General features: G+C 41.8%; 2 protein-coding genes across 4 annotated transcripts; both read left to right on the top strand.

Moving 5' to 3' along the window:
• Nucleotides 1–380: 380 nt before the first annotated feature.
• LOC110069225 (uncharacterized) lies at nt 381–6,547 on the top strand. Its single transcript, XM_089278477.1, has 5 exons — nt 381–733; nt 1,056–1,181; nt 2,220–2,375; nt 3,118–3,177; nt 3,523–6,547. Exons 1-5 carry the CDS (start codon nt 628–630, stop codon nt 4,956–4,958), a joined length of 1,884 nt encoding a protein of 627 aa, XP_089134603.1. The 5' UTR covers nt 381–627; the 3' UTR covers nt 4,959–6,547.
• Nucleotides 6,548–8,115: 1,568 nt separating this feature from the next.
• LOC110069233 (uncharacterized) lies at nt 8,116–17,989 on the top strand. Of its 3 annotated transcripts, none has more exons than XM_020776728.2 (6): nt 8,116–8,374; nt 12,505–12,633; nt 14,532–14,777; nt 15,428–15,556; nt 16,219–16,394; nt 17,371–17,989. In XM_020776728.2, the coding sequence occupies exons 1-6, from the start codon at nt 8,242–8,244 to the stop codon at nt 17,719–17,721; spliced, it is 1,164 nt and encodes a 387-aa protein (XP_020632387.2). In that variant the 5' UTR covers nt 8,116–8,241; the 3' UTR covers nt 17,722–17,989. The 3 variants fall into 3 exon arrangements, with proteins under 3 accessions (XP_020632387.2, XP_020632386.2, XP_020632388.2); XM_020776727.2 differs by lacking the exon at nt 8,116–8,374 and adding an exon at nt 10,577–11,043; XM_020776729.2 differs by lacking the exons at nt 8,116–8,374; nt 14,532–14,777 and adding an exon at nt 10,578–11,043.
• The last annotated feature ends 763 nt before the right edge of the window (nt 17,990–18,752 follow it).

Below are 18,752 nucleotides of genomic sequence, written 5' to 3'. Positions count from 1 at the left end.
TTCTCCTCCGGTCCACGCATTTGATCTCCAAAACGAGCGCGGTGATCGAATGGTTGTTTTGAATTTCTAACATGCTGAACATGATCGCACCGCGGAGAAAGTTTTTAAATAATCTAAAAGTGAGCAGATTTCGTGCACGAACGTGACTTTTTGCACTTCATCGCTCTTAACCTGTTGTCATGTGATCCTGCTTGCCCTGGGACCTGATAACAGGCCAGGATTTCAGTGACAATGTTATAACCTGAGTGAGACAGGAGAAGGGACTGGAGATTTTCACACGTCCAGCGAAAAAGTTAGCTCAGTTTCAAAAGAATCCTCAACTAAATCGGTGAACGAGATGCACTTAACGCTGCGAAATAGGTGAGAGCGGTTGTTTTCTGCTAAGTTATCGAGAGATGAATAAGATCATCAATGGCGTCAGAGATTATAATAGAACAGACCACGAATGGCCCGCGAGAAGTGTCAAACATCGATGAAATCATCTCAACGGCCGAGACGGCGAGTTTGACTTTGAAGATCTTCCTTGATTACGCTTGGATTTCAGTTTTGTTTAAAATTACTGGGAATCTTTATTAAGCTTCTCTTAGTTACAAATATTAGCAAATTAGATTTGTGGAGGTGGCAGTCATGCTGTTGAAGTGGGCGGTGATTCTGTCTGTTTTCGTGGCTGCGAGTTTTGGAAGCGTTCTGCCAGGAAAGCGGTCGGATTTTTCAATGTACGACAATCAGTTTAGTAAGTGAGTTTCAATTTGTTATCTTGGGGTTTGATTGCATGATTCGACTCGGTGGAGTTTAAAAATGCAATGCTATGTTGCTTTCACTCAACAAACATTGAACAGACTTATCATGATAACCATTTCTATAGAGCGCTGAATAAAATAATGCCATGATAGTATTATGTGATGAAAATTAAGATACGCACGGTTCAAACCGACGTACGACGTACGGTGCCGTAAAATTTAGCAATAAGGTTTTTTGTAAAACTGATCTCGTTATGGGAGTAACTGAAACATGCAAGTACATCAATTTTTCTAAAAGGGAGAATTTTTTTGCAGGTCGAGTTGGAGACACAGAACTGGATGACGAGATCACAGATTGCGCGCTTGTAGAGCACCAGTACAGAAAAGGATACATCAGATTGAGAGAATACCTCGAGCGGAAAAGAGGTTGTGGAAGACGAGGTAACTTATAGGGCAAAGAATAAAATGTCTAAATGGCGGGAAAATGTATGTCAACACGGGATAGCGACGATGTTTTGGTACCTGCAGCAGGTTCAGGTGTTTTTAAGATCGATACACTTTGAATCTCTCCTTGCAACCTCAGTGACACATGGTAACTGGTATAGACAGGACAAGAACAAACAAAATTATAATTTTTTTAGGAGAAATAATTCTCGATCTAAGAAGTAAATTTGAAATAAATATGCAGCAATTAGCAAGAGATGCCAAATCAATTCATTATTATTGTTATTATTTTTGGATTTAATTTCCTACTCTCTAATTGCAATAAATTAGCCCAGGCTATGTATTTGTTGTTATTATTTTGTAGCAACGATCGAAAATGATCTCCAAAACGTTTGAGGACAACTTCTAGAGCCCACTATACATTTGGTCATCAATAACAATTCTGGCCAAAACGAATATGGAATCTGAGGACAACCTAACCGTGCGATCAGACGTTCTTTTATCTGGGTGAGAGCGTCTTCGATAGCCATGTGGATAGCCCAGGACGGTCAAAAACGGCATGTTCGTGACGACCGTCACGGGTGCCTGACAGGGACGCTTTTTACAAACAGAACAAAAGTCTGTATACGAACCAAGTGGCCCATCAGGCCGGAGCTTATCCCGGTTTCCGTAGCATGAAGCGACTAGGAGTATTTCTACTCCACCCTGGATGGGATGCTAGTCCATCGCAGGGTTACCCCCAGCATTAAGTTCGCCGGTACCCATTTATACACCTGGGTGGAGAGAGGCACTGTGAGAGTAAAGTGTCTTGCCCAAGAACACAACACAATGTCCCCGGCCAGGGCTCGAACCCGGACCGCTCGATCCGGAGACGAGCCCACTAACCATAAGGCAACCGCGCCTCCCACACAAACAGAACAGCAGATACAGAATTCTCTTCTCTTATCATACCGCCACCTTTCGAGAGAAGAAGTAATGCTTCAAAAAATAAACAATGTTTGGATTATTTTCTGACTATGCCACTTTCTCTTGCAGGAAAACTGCAAAATATCGAAGGGATCGAAAAGTCAACCGAAGATGACATTAACAAAGATAATATTGAAGAGATCGCTAAATCTACCACGGAGGATTACCATTACCAAATCCCTTCACCCGTCCCGGCTAAACCTAAACCTAAAACTATTCCTCAAGGTAAAATTTGAATGAATGCATATAGACGCAGAGGGTATGTTCCCGGGAAGGAATCCCGTATAAAAAGGAGAGGGGTGTTCGTCGTACCTTTTAGAGGTTAAAGGGGTGTTCAGCCTCAAAAGATCGACAGCGGGAGTTTCTGCGGTACCGTTGGTACCTCTTACTCAGGGGTGAAAAAAAAATTTCAAGTCATGCCCACAAAACAGGATCTTGGTACCTCTCGGGAGAATAAACAGATATAGGCGAAATGCAGAGGGTATTTACCACACGAAAAGCAAAAGTTGAAGGGTGAAGGTGCACGAAAGATGGCTAAAGATTTCATTCTTGGCTACTGTGAGGCAAACGAGAGAAAACTATCGATGAATTTCAATTAGAATCTGAGTTCAAAGTCAATGAGAGCGTACGAGAGAAGACAGGAGTGACAAGAGCGCTGACATTTAAAGAGTATCAGTCTAAAGTACGCGATATTTTAAACTATAGTCAACTCTTTTTCTGGTTCTGGTATACGAATGCACCGAGCTTGAAAGAAAAATCTACAAAAAAAAAACTGAAATCCCTGGGACCTCCAACGTACCTCAAATTTCATCACTAATTTGGTTTTGTAGCTGACGGCAAAGAAAACCACAAATTTACTGCACGCTGACAAGGAGCTTAAAATATAAAGAAAATTGTTTGCACTTAGGTAGTGAAGATACCAAAACAAATTACAGTTGACGTATCACGATTTTCATCTCTCTTTTAGCAATCAAGATCTATCAGCCCAATAAAATGGCTTATGTACCGCGTCGCTATCCTGTGCCAGGTAGGTGACCTGTTTTAGTGTGACTGTATCGTTTCTTTAGGAACGTATTATTTCCCGAATAAGAAAAAATAAAGTTACTCTACTTTAACTACCTCTAATTCGCGTTAAATTGAGTATACAGAGCTGGACGACGGCCACGTTAACTTTATACCTTAATTTCAGGATATAAAGGTTTAAAAGGCAACGATTTTCGTGCGGTGTGTATCTAGGCCAAGTGATTTACTGCTCCGACCAGCCGTGGAAATGCTTCGTGACTGCTATTTAACGGACTTGCCTTTTAATGGGCTTAACGTTTAGACGTGAAGTATATTTCTTGTGTGTTTTATGTTCTATTTTTTCTCACAGCAGTAGGACCACACTTGATGTCCGCCAAACCTGCAGTTCAAGCCACAGTACAAAGAAACAAGCCAGCAAGACCAAGCTTAAACGACTATCAACGAGAATCCCAGAATCTGGCACTGTCTTTCAAGAGTAACCCTTCTGTCACAGATGTCCCAAGCTCAGTGGAGAATCAAAACCGCCAGCCACAATTTACAAGCATGCTCGGCGACCAGTACAGCAGGCTCGCCTCAAATGACAATCAGATTAATCCGCCCAAACCTGACCATGATTTGCTCCAAACATTTTACCCCAACGCACTTCAAGACCGCCTACATGAACCCGATTCCGTTGCTGTTGGAGAGCCGCTATACGTGCAAAAAGCGCACGTGCAATCAGCCACGAGTACGCAAAACAAAGTTTCCAGCCTCCTTAAAAATGCAATGAATAATTTCAACAAAGTTACAGCTAGCAAGCCTGCGAGACCAAGTACATTAAACGGAGCAGGCGTCAAACCGCAGCTCTACAATAAACCTGTTAAAAATCTTCATGCTAAGACCAGCCCAGTTGAAAGTATTGACGATCCACACGCCGATATGCGCGACCCCAGTGAATCCATCGATAATCAAACTCCACAAGAATCTGGTATTGACGACCAACCTGCTGACCAAGCCGTAAACAGTCTCTCGAACAAGCCAAGCAAAATGCCTCTAGCACAGAGCCCTGGAGAAGAGGTAAGACCAGTGAAACCGGTTTCAAACATAGACGGACTTGGAAAACCAGTTGTAACAGGAACTCCTACCTTCTTGAACCGGCCACAGAATACTTTAGCTCACAACTCTGCCACTCCAGCCGTTGCTGACAAAGTCAACGCTCGTCAGCCTACAATTAACCTGGATGTCCTCAAGAACAAAATTTTACACACCACCAATGCAACTTTCCTACGGCGCATGCTCGCGCTCATCCAAAAGATCACTCATCACAAGGACTTCCACAAGCTTCAAGCTCCTGCGCGAAGCTTCGTCGCTCAGGCAAACACCGCTGTCCAGGCGCTAAATAACGCGTACAACGAGAGAGTCTCGTCTTCACCGGTAACCATGGGGATAGATTATCCGCTGTCCAAGAAGTCCGCTGTACAGAGGTTTAACCAAGCCTACAACAACAACCAGAGAATCTCGGCCTCGCCAATAAACCTTGGAACTGTAAACCAGCTTTATGGAAATAACTACAAGAAGTCCACTGTCCAAGCCATGAATAACCAAGCATACAACGACAGGATATCTGCTACTTCACCGCTCAATATGGCGACTGGTAACCCGCTCTATGGAAATAACTATTCTGTATCCAAGAAATTCCAAATTGCAAGAAACCCATATTACCAAAACTATTATCAATACAGACAACCTTACTACAGCAATTTGCAGAGTATGCAGTATGGCTTGTACAACGGCAATCAACCATAAGGAACGTGGTTTGAATCAGCTCGATTCACAGCTTAACTTTACAAGCCAAGGAGACGTCAGTTCTATGTTAAGGTTACTGCGTTAGTTCACATTCAAACAATCGATAACTTTTGCCCGTTGTCCTTGAGCTGGCGTAACGTAATTTCTAAGTGTTGTATGGAATCGTACGCTTATGTCATTGGGCTCCAAGGGGAAACTAGGCTTTAATGAGCCTGAACTGTAAAAAATGTTTGTCCAAATATGAAAGTAATATAAATCATTAGACTATTGTTTTGGGGTGTCCTCCAGATTAGTTTTATCCATCGCCAAAAAGAGTTTAGGAGACAAATTCCATGGGCTAACCGACTTGGAGTAAGGTTTCCATAAGACTTAGCTTACGTCATTAAAGGCAAACATGTTTTATTCACCACTGATAACCCTACGATTATAGTTCGCCATCACTTTCGATTTCTGCATCGACTAGCATTTTAAATCAGCCATGACAAAACTACATGACAAGGACTGTAAACACCCTAAGCATCTAGGAAGAAAATTTAATCATGGACATTGCCTCAGTCAGGATAAAAACTGAGCAAACGGGAATTTCTTTTGCATGGGACATTGGTTTACATTTCTGTACTGGTCTGCTGCTGACAGTCCTCAATACAAAACCGGTGTCTTTATTAGCACTAAAAGACATAAAAAGGTCAAAGAGTAAAATTAAATGCAACAATAAATTTCTATAGCCATATTCCATAAAGATCAGATAAGCAAACGAACAAAAATAGTCACTTAAGGAGAAAATAGCTGTCCAGAGTCGATTCTTTTGAAACTAAAGCTAAAAAAATGTAAATATCTTAAAATCTGCATGAATTCAAACCCCTGATTACTACATGCAGGCTATGAGAATCATTGTTGTCACATTTGCGAAACAAATCGTGTAAACTTTTTTTAAAGTAACTTCGCAAAATAAAGGAGGAATATTGTTCACAACCTACGCAGTAGTAATGTAGATTTTTCAAATGCGCATTAAACGGTCTTAAGCCGTTATCAAGCCAATGATAGGTCGACTGGCTCGCATTGCCCTTTAATTAAACACCAATTAACCATTGTGCAACTGATCATCGACTTTCAACCAGTCTGAAAGTTTTTCGGTCAGGCATGATCATGTTTTAGCAGCATTTTAAATGACTTAACAGGGCTGGCTCAACTTGTTGTCGAAAGCCGCGGATCATGAAGATCTGGGTACAGACAAGTTCCCGTAAACGAGAGGGCACCACTTTTCTACATATCAAGCAAAACAAAACAAGCCGCTATCTTCTGCGCGAGCTTGATTTTTGACTGTCGTTAACTCTTTCGCACATGCACCATCTGACCATGTGGAATGACAGCTGATGATAGTTAGAGGGGCAAGTAAGCCGCCTTGACTATATATCATCGACTTTCATGAGTCGTTTCTCCAGGGATTTGGAAATCCGCAGATTGTTATAACCGTCGTAGTCAGCTAGTCAACACTACAAAATAACTAGTATGATGCGTTATTTTATTAACAAGTATTTGCTTGTCATCATAAAGGCTTTGTAGAAAAATAAAAGCTCTTAACATTTTTATTTCTGTATAGTTTCATGGTTCTGTTTCAATTCCCCGCCTTTTCAATTCCAAGAACCAAAACTATAAATTCTCCATACTGACTAGTAATGCAGTTTCCTTCTGTTCGTTCTAAGAATTGATCGTGACCCCATGTTTGCTACATGACACACAATATCTCGCCAACACGCTGACGATTTTTTGTACACGTATCAGTTCAATATTTGAAAGACCCGACCGGTATCGATCTTGAAGTGTAGAAATAAAATTTTGATCAATGGATTTTTGGGGTAAATCAAGCGGATTCGCGGATTTTGAAAACACTGTGGATCGTGGATCAGCTGTGAATTCTGGCGCGGATTCCGGATTCTGCCTGTCTTGATGTTCGGATCTTGGGTCCTAGACGAAATTTGGATCATAGGTCTTTCTTCAGCCTTGATCAGTATGCTAATGAGTTCATCCAAATTATTTCTTTTTTCCAACGAAGCTCATTTAAACTGTTATTGGAATTGTACTGTGTTAAAGTCATCAAGCATGTTGCCTTGTTTACTAATTTGTGCAAAATTAACAATGGCATTCACATTTACCAGTTTACCTTTGAACTTTTACACTTCTTTTTTCAGATGTGGTTGTGGTTTCGGATTTGAACAAAAATTTTGGCGGATCGACGGATTTGGCGAAAAAAAAGGTACGGATCGGCGGATTTGCATAACCCTATTCACTCCCCTCCAAGTAGGTCTTGTTGATTGGAGAGCCAGCACTTTAAATGAAAAGAAAAGAAATTACTTTGCACTTATGTTTACACCCACTCACTCACACACTGATCATATAGGGGCGTGTGTAGACTTTCTAAAAGTCCTTTTTAATAATTCTTCCCTGGCCTGTTAGTTTCGCCGTTTTACGACTTCGTCGCTTGAAGAAATAATAAGTTAAGCACTGAGAAAAGGTTGACTTGTGGCAAGTCTAGGACGTGTGTTGAATGGTCGAACGTCGAAAAAGTATATTTCCTTGTCGTACGTTCGCGGAACCCGAAACTTTTCGCGTTATGGCATGACCCTTGCACACACACTTAGACTCCGCTACACAGAGCATCAACCACGCATGGGCCCGCAATTACTCCCCAGGGTCAGTACCTTGTAAAAAGAACCTACAAGTTCAACCGGATTGCAACAGACAAAGTAGATTCATCAATTCCAACAGTTGTAACGCTCAACCATCGTCATCATCACTGACAGGCGCAAACATAACGGGTTTGTTTGTTTGTTTTTCAAATTCTCTCAGGGATTTAGTAAGCAGGTATCAACTATGAAAATCTAACAAAATTTAAGTGTTTGGTTTGGCAAAATACTTGATTCCGTGTTTCAGTTCCTCAAAAGGTGACAATTTTGCGTTTGCTAGATGAATCAGTTCCACGTCTTGGCACCCGCTAAGGCTAATAATAAACGATCATTTCAGCCAATCACCAAACAGCCTTTCTTCCAAAAAGTGCCTACCTTACGGCAATATTTACCTCCAGTTGACCGATCTAATTGGTTTTCCTTGAACCCACATAACGTAATACCAAAACGCTGGGTGAGATATGACTCGAGCAACGCAACTGCCAAATTTGGCGACTTATTTCATGATAGATATCAAATATTTGTCGAGTTTTTGATTGCAATTTTGAGAGGTTTTAATCTCGATCACCCAAGCGGAACTGCGTCGTGTGTTTAAAATAATGGATCGCTTCACAGTTTCTTGGGTTTTGTTTGTACTTTGTGTGTGTTCTGCGCTAGGAAAACCGACAAAACAGAAGTCGTCGCACTCAAAAACGATGGTTAAAAGATGGGACCTTATTCTCGAGCATGACCGTAAGTTTCATTGTTAATGTCGATGTCTCCTTTAACGGAAGTGTTTAAACTTGAGCCTCGAAATCCAAATGTTGTATGTGTACTCCACGGAGTTAGCGTTTATATATGACACATCAAAAGAAACAAAAATGATTCTAAAACGCCAATTCCGTTACTAACAGCAGGACCATTAACACCTGCTGGTCTTGCCGGTTTAGAATTATAGCAACGCTAATCAATTAAGGGCATGCATACACTTCTATATTTTCGTTTATGTGGCGATGCATGAAACCGAGGAAACTGAGCTTAGGAAATTGGCTGTCTGAGCAAATGAAATACTTTGTAGAAGATACAAGTAATATTTGTTTTGCCACTGATTGGCATATTTAGTAGTGGGCGGGTATTGAAAGTAGGTGGCTTGGATTTCAAAATATTGAGGCCTTCCCTAGTTTGATTGTTGCAGATAAAACTTTATCTCCGCCTCACTTGTCGGTTGAAATTTGAATTTTCACCCTAAACGTTGGACGTTTTATGGTAAAATGCTTTCGTCGTAGTTCCTAAGGCTTGAAGGCTTCGGGATAAAAAGCAAATATTACAGAACCCGGTTATTCAAGGGCGGGGTGAATTTGGGAAATCACTACCCAGGGCTCCAGGCGGAAGGTCCTTAACGAGATTTTGCCCTGTCTCCGAGAAACGAAAAGCCTTGACATTTGGTATGTTGGTATCTTTGGGACATTGACGACTTTAAAGGCAACCCTCATAATTTAATCGTCAGAGCGTTCTGTAAAATTAACTCAGGCCAATCGTGATGTGAACTTAACCCATTTGCGAATCATTTTTGCGTGCGGTGTTGTGCTATGTGTAACAGTAACTTCATATCGAGTCAATAAAAGATCTGATCCAAAACCAAATTCTCTTAAAGACAATTGATTTGAGAAAGATGTGAGGAGAATTTGCACTTGGACCTTCGGGGCAACAGTGAAGTCCAAAAGGGAGTGAACACGTAGGAAAAAACAGGCCACTTCATTCTATTTGGAAGGCAAAGTTACGTAATGTGTTCAGTTCATCGTTTTCTTTTGACAATATACGACTGAAAGTGCACTGTGTGAAACTTTGCACCGAAAACGAACAATTTCAATTAAATTTAAAACTCCGGCGAACCTGTATTTAAAGCAAAAATTTCTAGCAATATTTGAGAGTACGTGGTAGGTGTAATATGGATTATGTCAATCCCTAGAAAAGTCGCTGCAAATCATTTGACTCATACCAACACTGACCCTACACACGATAGGTAGGTAGGTAAAGTCTGCATTCTAGTCTTGTGGCCCGTCAGACTAAGGTTTGTCTCCGGTTTCCGTAGAACGAAACAAACGCAACTGAATAGGAGTATTTCTTCTCCCCACTGAATGGAATGCTAGTCCACCCCAGTGTTACCCCCAGCATTAAATTCGCCGGTATCCAGCTATTGAACACGCGAAAAGAGGCGGACACTGTCAGAGTGAAGTGTGTCACTACACAATTAGCCAGTATCCAGTGCAGTTAAAAGAGCTCAGGTGGAGATGCTTAAATTTCAGTTGTCAGTTAAGTTTTCCGCTATTTTTCGGCCAGCAGCAAAACATTAATCCGTTTTTCCACGGGTTGTGAACTAAATTTGTCAGAACACAGCAGCCAGAAGACCCCACCCAGACCCCTTATACAGCACCAGTACAGAGATATGAAAATGAAGGCGAGTATTTTTGCCCAAGTAAACATAGCGAGCAATTTCCTAAGCCACAATTGCAACTTTCGATGTCTAGATAATCTAGAGGCCCACATTTCAACCTAACCTGGGTGTTTGTTTTACTTTGTTTCGTAGACATGATCATAAATATTTTGCAATAATCCCTTGTAGGAATTTGACTTAAATTCACTGAGCATATATCGAATTCTGATTCCACTGTGATTACTTCAAGCCGTTAGGCTGGCTAATTATATACTTTTTCGACGTGTAATAAGATTAAGCAAAAGTTGGCGAAAAAGTATACCTTTTTCGCACAATCTAAAAGCCGTTTTTCGCCCTGTAGCTCGCGATTTTAAAGTGCCCAAAAAAATTAAAGTGGCCGAAGGGAAAAACACACAGATACATATAGAAGACAAAATTTACCTGCTACTTCTTAAAGGATCGTAACATTTTTAACAGGTATTTGCTGTGTATAAGTTGAAAAAAATTGACATGCAAAAGAAAACATATATAATTCATAAATTTAAGGCTCTTCTCGTAACGTAAGAGAGACTGTAAAGCGCGCGCGCGTACGGCTGGTGTTGTCAACCGTAACAGTCCTAGTAATTTTTCACATCGTGTTAAGTTGGCATTGGACCTTCGGGCGTCGATTCCGCGATGAGGTTGAGCGTTATTTTGATTCTTCTCGTGCTCATTGCAATTTGCACGGCTAAATCGTCGAAGAGCAAGACGCAGAAAGTCGTGAAGAGCAAAACAACCAAGGCGAGCGATGACAAAAAACACGAGAAAGCGCACAAAGACGAGAAACAACATAAGGACAGCGACAAACACAAGGACAGCAAGAAACACAAGGATATGGACAAAAAACATGATACGAAGAATTTGAAGAAAGAAAAAAAACCTCAAAAGACGAATGATAAGGTCTCCAACAAGACAAACGCTGTAGAAAAGAAAGAAAATAGCACGAAAGGTAAACCTCATGTTCATTTATTTTCTTCGAAGGTTTTAAAATCCAATTGGGATCCGTTTGATCACCATCAAGAGGTGTCACTGTGTTATGACAGGTACCTGATATTTTCTCAAAATACATTTATTGTATTCCGTCTAACGAATTTTGAGCTATTCCTTACTAGAATGCGAACAGGAAAATGGTCCCATTTGCCTTTTTACAATTAAGTGCTAGTGCAATTGGGGTAAACCGTTTAGACGAAGTGGAGTAGCCTAAGGGTAGCTCTAGGAAATGGTCCAAACTAATATATCCACTAACCACGCCAAAAAGTATTAAATTACTGTCTTCTATCTTGAGGAATTTCTACTCCCTCTCGTGACTGCGAGGAACCTTGAATCGATCGCAAAGACTTCAAAATGACGACGATTTACACACGAAGTTCAACACTTTCTCAATGTAAATTCATGTTTGAGAAGTTTGTCTAGTCACCTCAAGCGTTCAGTGTTACTGACTTATGGCCAGAACTATGCAGTGAAGTCTCTACTTCAAATGCCAATGGCCAGTCTCAACAAGTTTTAATAGTGAATCTTGCGAAAACTTTTCTCAAGACGCCAAGGTCAAGACCAGAGGCCCTTGTGAACATGCATCATTCATGATTTTCCTCGGAGATACAAATGTCTATATTAGTTGAATTGCAAACTCTTAATATTCCTCGAACGGAGCAGCATGTGTTTCATTTACGTATCGAATACCAATAGTGTTGACTGTGGCCCTCAGAATATGTTGACGCTATATATAATATAGAGTGTGGTGTATAGTTGTTCATTTGTTGCCATAGGAACATGCATAGCTACAGGAGGGAAGTGTTAAGTCTACGGATAGAAGATCGAAGAATGTGCTTTAAAAATAAATAGTTATCCATTTTACATCTTAGTCAGCAAGCATTTAGAATGGGCATTCTATCTTGGATGTAAGCCGCATGTCCTAATATATATTATGGTATGATAACACAAAACGAAACAAACTCGTTTTTGATTTCAACAAAGTTTCACTGGCTACTTTTATCCTTTGTTGAGCATTAGAACTACCAAACCGTACTTTGCAGCACATGGAAAAGAAGGTAACGTAACCCAGGCAAAGCTCTTGAAAAAACGCACTTTTCTACTTCCTTAGATCAAACAGCCTTTACTACTATGCTAGGTAGGTTAAGCCGGAAGGGGAGTGTGACACAGGAATAAAAGTAGACTTTCTAAAAGTCGTTTCCGTTAGTTCTTCCCTGGCTGGTTGGTTTCGCCGTTGCTCGTGCTCGCGATCGTCGCTCGAAGATACCCCCTCGCCTCGCTCGAGGGAGATGAATAAGCGAAGGGTTCGCGAAGGTCGGCTTGTGGCAAGTCTAGAGTGAAGAGTGTGGGTGTTTAAGGCTATTTTTACAGAAATTAATGTGACGCTGACTTAACAATTTACTCTTGGTTTCCACGACAGCAATCCTCTTAAAGAGCCCACCGTCCGATTGCCAGAACATTATCGACGACTACTCCAATGGCAAGCTGCTCATGTACGAATACAAAATTCAAATGTCGCGCTGCATGAAGAAAGCCAAAGATGACGCAGGTAATTGAATTTCATTGGTGGTAAGATGATTGACAGTTCATTGATTGACAGAAGACACACGAGTACAAACAACTTCAAAGAGTACCTGATCATGAGCAAAGGACTAAAGTACGAACAAGTCCCCGTCACTCGACGCCAGAGAAATTTGAAAACGCAGGTTAGGCCTACCGTCCATACTAGCTAATCCGTTACGAAAACGGAGCTTTTCCAAATCGCTCTTCAAACCGGAGGAATATAACAACGCCGGCTTTGAGTTCGAGTGTGGACGGAAAACATTTTGAAAACGAAGCCGTCACGATGATGTGATTTCCCTGCGTGGGTTTTCATCAAACGCAAATCCAAAATGACTGGTAATTGTTGTGTTTTCAAATTTATCTGGCCTAGTGTGTCTAGCGTGGATGAAAAATAGTTGAGGCGTTTTCAGAATGAAATGAAAACGCCGTTTCCAAATTTCAGCGGCTTGGTGTAGACGGGGCCTAATGCGCAGGACAGGTAATGTAGTGAAGATGCTGCTAAAGGGACAATGTTATTTGCAAGGAAGATAAACAATTACAATAATCATAGAGCATCTTGGCCAATTCGGAGCTGTTATGTCAACCATATCTCTGTAATCCGAACGCAAAAGCACTGTATGGAACAGAAACAACTGCGATCGCTGCTATTGTGCTTGATCTTGATCAAGTCCCGAATCCCTGCAGCTGGTCCCGTGCAGATTATTCAAAAAAGGCAGTTACATAAAGCTTTAATTTCATGTGGGGCTCTTATATGTGGGCTCAGTCAGGGTTGCCACAGACTTCCCTGACTTTTCCTTTACTTTTCCATGATAAAAATAAGTTTCCCTGACCAGATTAACGCAAAATATGGGATAAAGTAGCGGCGGGTAGCTGCCCTTAGCCTCCTTCTACATCTGTCCTTTTCACCTTGACAGTAAAATTTCTTCGTTGAGATCACAACAGTAGCCTAAAATGTTTCATCCAGCCTTTGACGGTAAAAAGCGGCCGTGTTATATTATCAATTTACCCTCACTTCTCTTCAAAATGTACATTTTCCCTGAGTCAGGATAAAATACCCTGACCGAGTTTCCCCATAGCATTTCCTGACCTGTGGCAACCCTGTTAGTTTTATAGACCTTTCCCGCATTCCACCACAGGGCGTAGGAACAATTATACTAGAATCACAAGCTTCCCAAGCCCAAAAAGCGACTCTGCATACGGGGTGTACGAGACAGCTTGTGTATATAGGGAATTGTATGGGAAAGTCACCGATCGTAAAAAATAATTGTGCAAATAACTATCTAATTTGAAATAAAATTTTCCTACCTCAAATTTTTCGCGTACTTGTCTCTTGTGCCGATTTTGCAGCCATTCTGACGCCGTTTAGTGACATTATTTGAAACCATTGTCTCCCCTTCTAAAGGAGGGGAACTTTCCTTCCTTTTTTTTTTTTTTCCTTCTCTTTTTTTTATGATCGGTGACTTCCCCATACAGTTATCTATATACACAAGCTGTCTCATACACCACGTATGCAGAGTCGAATTTTAGCTTGGGAGCCTGTGCCAGAATCAGGCTAGGGTGGACATTTTTGTTCACCCTGACCTCGATTAAGTGATATTGTCTACTGGAATGCGCGAAAGAGCAAATCAACGTCCGTTGGGGATAAATGCGTGACAATGCAAAGAATGTCTGCAAAGGAAGATACCCATTTCTGGCTCTTATTAAGTAAGCACTGGAGTAGTGATGCTAACGTAATGCCCCAATCTAACACATAACAAATAAAACTTAGACGTAAGGGTCTCCACTTATAACACTTTACACATAAGGGCACTAACATGATAGATTTCATTCCAGTAACCTACTAACACCTAACCTACGTAACATTGTATAAAACATTAATAACAGAGGGTACATCCGACGCTGACGTGAAATCAGCACTCTTACGTCCTGATGATCAGCCAAGAGAAGACACTGATCAGGCGATCAATGTCAGACCTTACAACAGTGACCAGAGTACAGCGACTGAACAAGACTCTGAAGACGACTATCAAACTGATAACAGCGACTTTAGCGAGCATAATAACGATAACGACAATGACTACGGTGATGATGATGATGACGATGAAAGCTACGACCATGACGAACAAGCAGGTGACTGGACGAGTCAGTATAAACGAGTTTGAAAACTGCGAAAACAAATTTATAGCTCTAAGCTCTATTAACAGTAACCTCTAACAGCTGCTAACCATAACAGTGTTACCTGTATCAAGAAGTTCTGCTTGGTGCCAAGAACTAGCATTGCTTGTTTTAACAACACAATTTGCCAACACAACTCGGGTGTTATGATTTTCGAATTCCGTAATTAACCAAACAGATCTGATGAGAACTCACGGCTGTCATGCAGACCAGTTACTATATACGTCGTCTTGGAAAGAGTATTGATGGAAAAGGAGTTAATTGGAACAAAAATTTCGATTTCAGTCCCAGGACGCCACACGTACCGCGCTCGACAAGACACCGTTTAATTGTGGGGTGACTTGTTTTTTTCGTTTGTTTTTTTTCTGGGAAGGGGAAGGGCAACATTGGCAACAACAAATTTTCGAGTGTAACGTAACCGAACTTTGCACTTTTTAGGAAAGAGCACAGTTTGGGCACACAAAAGAAAAATTTTAACGAAACTCTTCAAATTACCTCAAGTACTATTGAACCATGAGTGAAGGAAATTCATTTGTCTTGGATGATGATGCTGTCGTGATGCGAATCTTTTTATTCTACGTTCGTCTTTGTTTTTCCCGCTGTAGCCAAAAAGATGCAAGTCCCTGCAACCGCAGGCTACCAGACTCCCGACATTTTTGTGCAGGCAAACACGATGCCAGCTCAACAGCAAGTAATGCCCGGACAACAAGCCGCCTCATACTACCCCAACACGGGTAAAGTGCCAAATTCACTTAATTAAACTTACATCCGATAGTTTTGAGGCGAAATAGAGCTGAAATAGCTTGACCGAGGTTGACTCACACAAGACTGGATTGTTGCATAGCAACACACATGACGTACTATGACAAGGGCACAAAGTACTGAACTTGTCACCTGCTTGACAATATTTAATACGTTATGTGTACATTTGACTTAACTGGAACGTCAATTCATTTTGATACAACAACGCAAAAAAAGACACTCGCGCGCTGTGTAAAATGTCAGAGGCGGATCTAGGATTTTTTAAAGGTGGGCGGGGGGCGGAGGGGAGGGTGGAGGACAATCAGCATGGCGAGCTTACAAAATGCTGCAATTGAGAATTGGAACCTAATTGAAAAGTACAAAGAAGTTACGAGTGGTGCCTGTCCAGTATTGGCCTTTATTTCTCTCATAATGTTAACAATCTTTTTCCAATTTTCTTTAAGGAGGTGGCTAGCCACTCAATCCATCACCCACTCCTCCCTAAATCCACCCTCCTCTAGCTGCAAACCCTCCTTGCATCACTCCGGCCGTTAGAAACCTTTACTATTAGAAAACAACTAGACTAGTGGAATGTGAATGAAAAAGATCAATTGTATTTCAAAAAGGTTTGTTCCATTAAATTTACTGTTTTCAGCCCAGATGCCATATAGTGGGGCTCCTGCACAGAATCCAGTACCAGAGCAGAGTCAAGCAGCATTCGTGCCTAGTCCCATGAACCAATACCCGGCCAATCCTTCTGCTGTTCAACCAGCTGATCCAAACATGGGCATGAATGCCGTGGCCAAGACTAACATACCAGAGAACACACAGGTTAGGGTTCATGTGAGGCTCAGCTGAATTTCCATTTTTCCCACGAAAGTCAGCTGTGTGCGTTGTGTGTAAATAAGTAGTTCAGCTATGGGTTGGGTGATATGGTTCTTTGTTACGGAGCGCTTTTCAATCGAGTGTCGTAAACCAAAAACCAAACCAATTACTTACCAGTTGGACTACTCAGCCAATCTCAAGGTAAGGTAAAGTCTGCATGCGAGCCAAGTGGCCCATCAGGCCGGAGCTTATCCCGGTTTCTGTTGCATGAAGCGACTAGGAGTATTTCTACTCCCCCCTGGATGGGATGCTAGTCCATCGCAGGGTTACCCCCAGCATTAAGTTCGCCGGTGCCCATTTATACACCTGGGTGGAGAGAGGCACTGTGAGAGTAAAGTGTCTTGCCCAAGAACACAACACAATGTCCCCGGCCAGGGCTCGAACCCGGACCGCTCGATCCGGAGACGAGTGCACTAACCATGAGGCCACCGCGCCTCTCAAACCGTAGTAAAATAAAAGTAATCGTCTTGTTGCTCTCGACACTCAATGAAAACCGCTCCATAGATCTTGATGAAATACCGGGATTTTACTTGTTCGTAAAGCTTGATTTTTACGTTGCGCGAAGTGAAGACACTGTATTTCCCGTGTGAGGATATTGATATTGTTCTGGTTACAGACATGTCAGCCAATAATATTAGAGCATCCCGAACATCACTTAAGTTGAATTCGACTTTTTTAACACAGAAAATAACATTTTATCGAGAAGCAAACGTACTTTATGGGTAGTCATGTAATATCCCTGTGTAATGCAGTGATTTAATTTCGGATATATTGTGGAAAGCGTACTTTGAGGAGTTAATTTATCCGGTTTTTTACAATCCTACTCACGATCTGCCCCAAAACACCTCTCTGCCTAACTAAACATTCCTGCAAAATTTTGGTAATAATGACTTGATTAAGTATATCCATGATATTCATTTAGCCCCAGCCCCCTGCAAACCAAGCAAATGCAGTCTTCGACCAATGGCGTGCTAGCAGTTTTGGCGCAGTATCCGCTGACAAAAAAGATCAAATGCCCAGTGCACCTGTTGCTCCTGTAAATGACCAGTTTGCCGACTTTATGAAGCTGCAGTCGTCCAGCAGTAACCCCGCAGAGGCATCGCCTGCGAGCCAGCAGGCTGCTATGCCAGCAGCGATCCAGCAAAGAACTGAAGTTCCACAACAGCCAAATATGTTTCCCGTCCAGCCCCAGATCCTCAACACCGTCCCGGCCCAAGGCCAAGCCTTTTACATGCAACCAGAAGAGCATGGAGATTTCCCTGAAAATCCATGAGAATAAAAGTTCTCAGTTTAATAAATGACTCTTGAAGGTAGTAACATAACTTAACTCACCATGTGAAGTGTTCTGCCATGCAAGAAATTTTCTCGTTGGAGAGGTCACGCTCATTTTAGAACGAGTTGTCAGTACATGTCAGACAGTCGTTCATTTTCATACAGTGACCGTTTGCCGGAATCCGGTCTGCCTGTTCATGCCGGTCTCAACCTTACTGAGAGACTTTACGACTGATAACTGCAGCAAAATAAAGATCTTATATTTCTAACACTTCGTTTTGTTGGTCAGTCGGTCAGATATCTCTCGCGAAAGCGCAACGATTAAAAGTCACATGCAATTTTGCGCTGCATAGCCTCCCCTGCCCCCCTTCCAGATTTCATTCCATTTTAATAGGCCCTTTGCAGGATACGGTCACAGGGTACGGAATTAATTATGCTGGGACGCACGTTACACAGTGGAACGTTCAAAACAAAGGAAATTCAGGCTGGACTGGTACGAGTTCCTTTGTTTTGGAAGTCCCACTGTGTAACTTGTGTCCCGGCATAATTTATTCCGTACCATGTGACCGGATCCTGTAAAGGGCCTATCCTTACTTCATCATACGAGTGAAGGCATACGGTGACTGTTTAACCCATCTGCTGGACAATGCACCCTCAAATCTTTTATCCAACCTGGGATTTAAACCCAGACCACGACCGCGACAAAGTCACATCGTGTACATTGTAGGATTTCACATTAGAGTGTTTCCAGCACGCAGGCCTCAACAGTCAGACACCCTCTCTAGGGAAAGGGATCCCTTCGCGTTCGGCTTATCCCTTGTGTATCACCGAAAAAAGGGAACTGTTTAAAGAATTGTCACTTCGGGATTCAATTCGTGTTACGAGAAAAAAATAAAGATCAAAGGTTCTCGGGGAATGGACTAGTAACCCTAACAAACTCGAAGACTCTTTTCGCGCCAAACGTTCTACGTGACCATTTGATTGCATCACCACCACATTTTTTCAATGTTATTCCGTCTTTGTTATTCTTTT

The sequence above is a fragment of the Orbicella faveolata genome, unplaced genomic scaffold, assembly GCF_042242905.1.
Source record: "Orbicella faveolata isolate gen_17 unplaced genomic scaffold, um_ofav_v1 contig_46, whole genome shotgun sequence".
Taxonomy (NCBI): domain Eukaryota; kingdom Metazoa; phylum Cnidaria; class Anthozoa; order Scleractinia; family Merulinidae; genus Orbicella; species Orbicella faveolata.
This window is presented reverse-complemented; position numbering and strand designations above follow the sequence as displayed.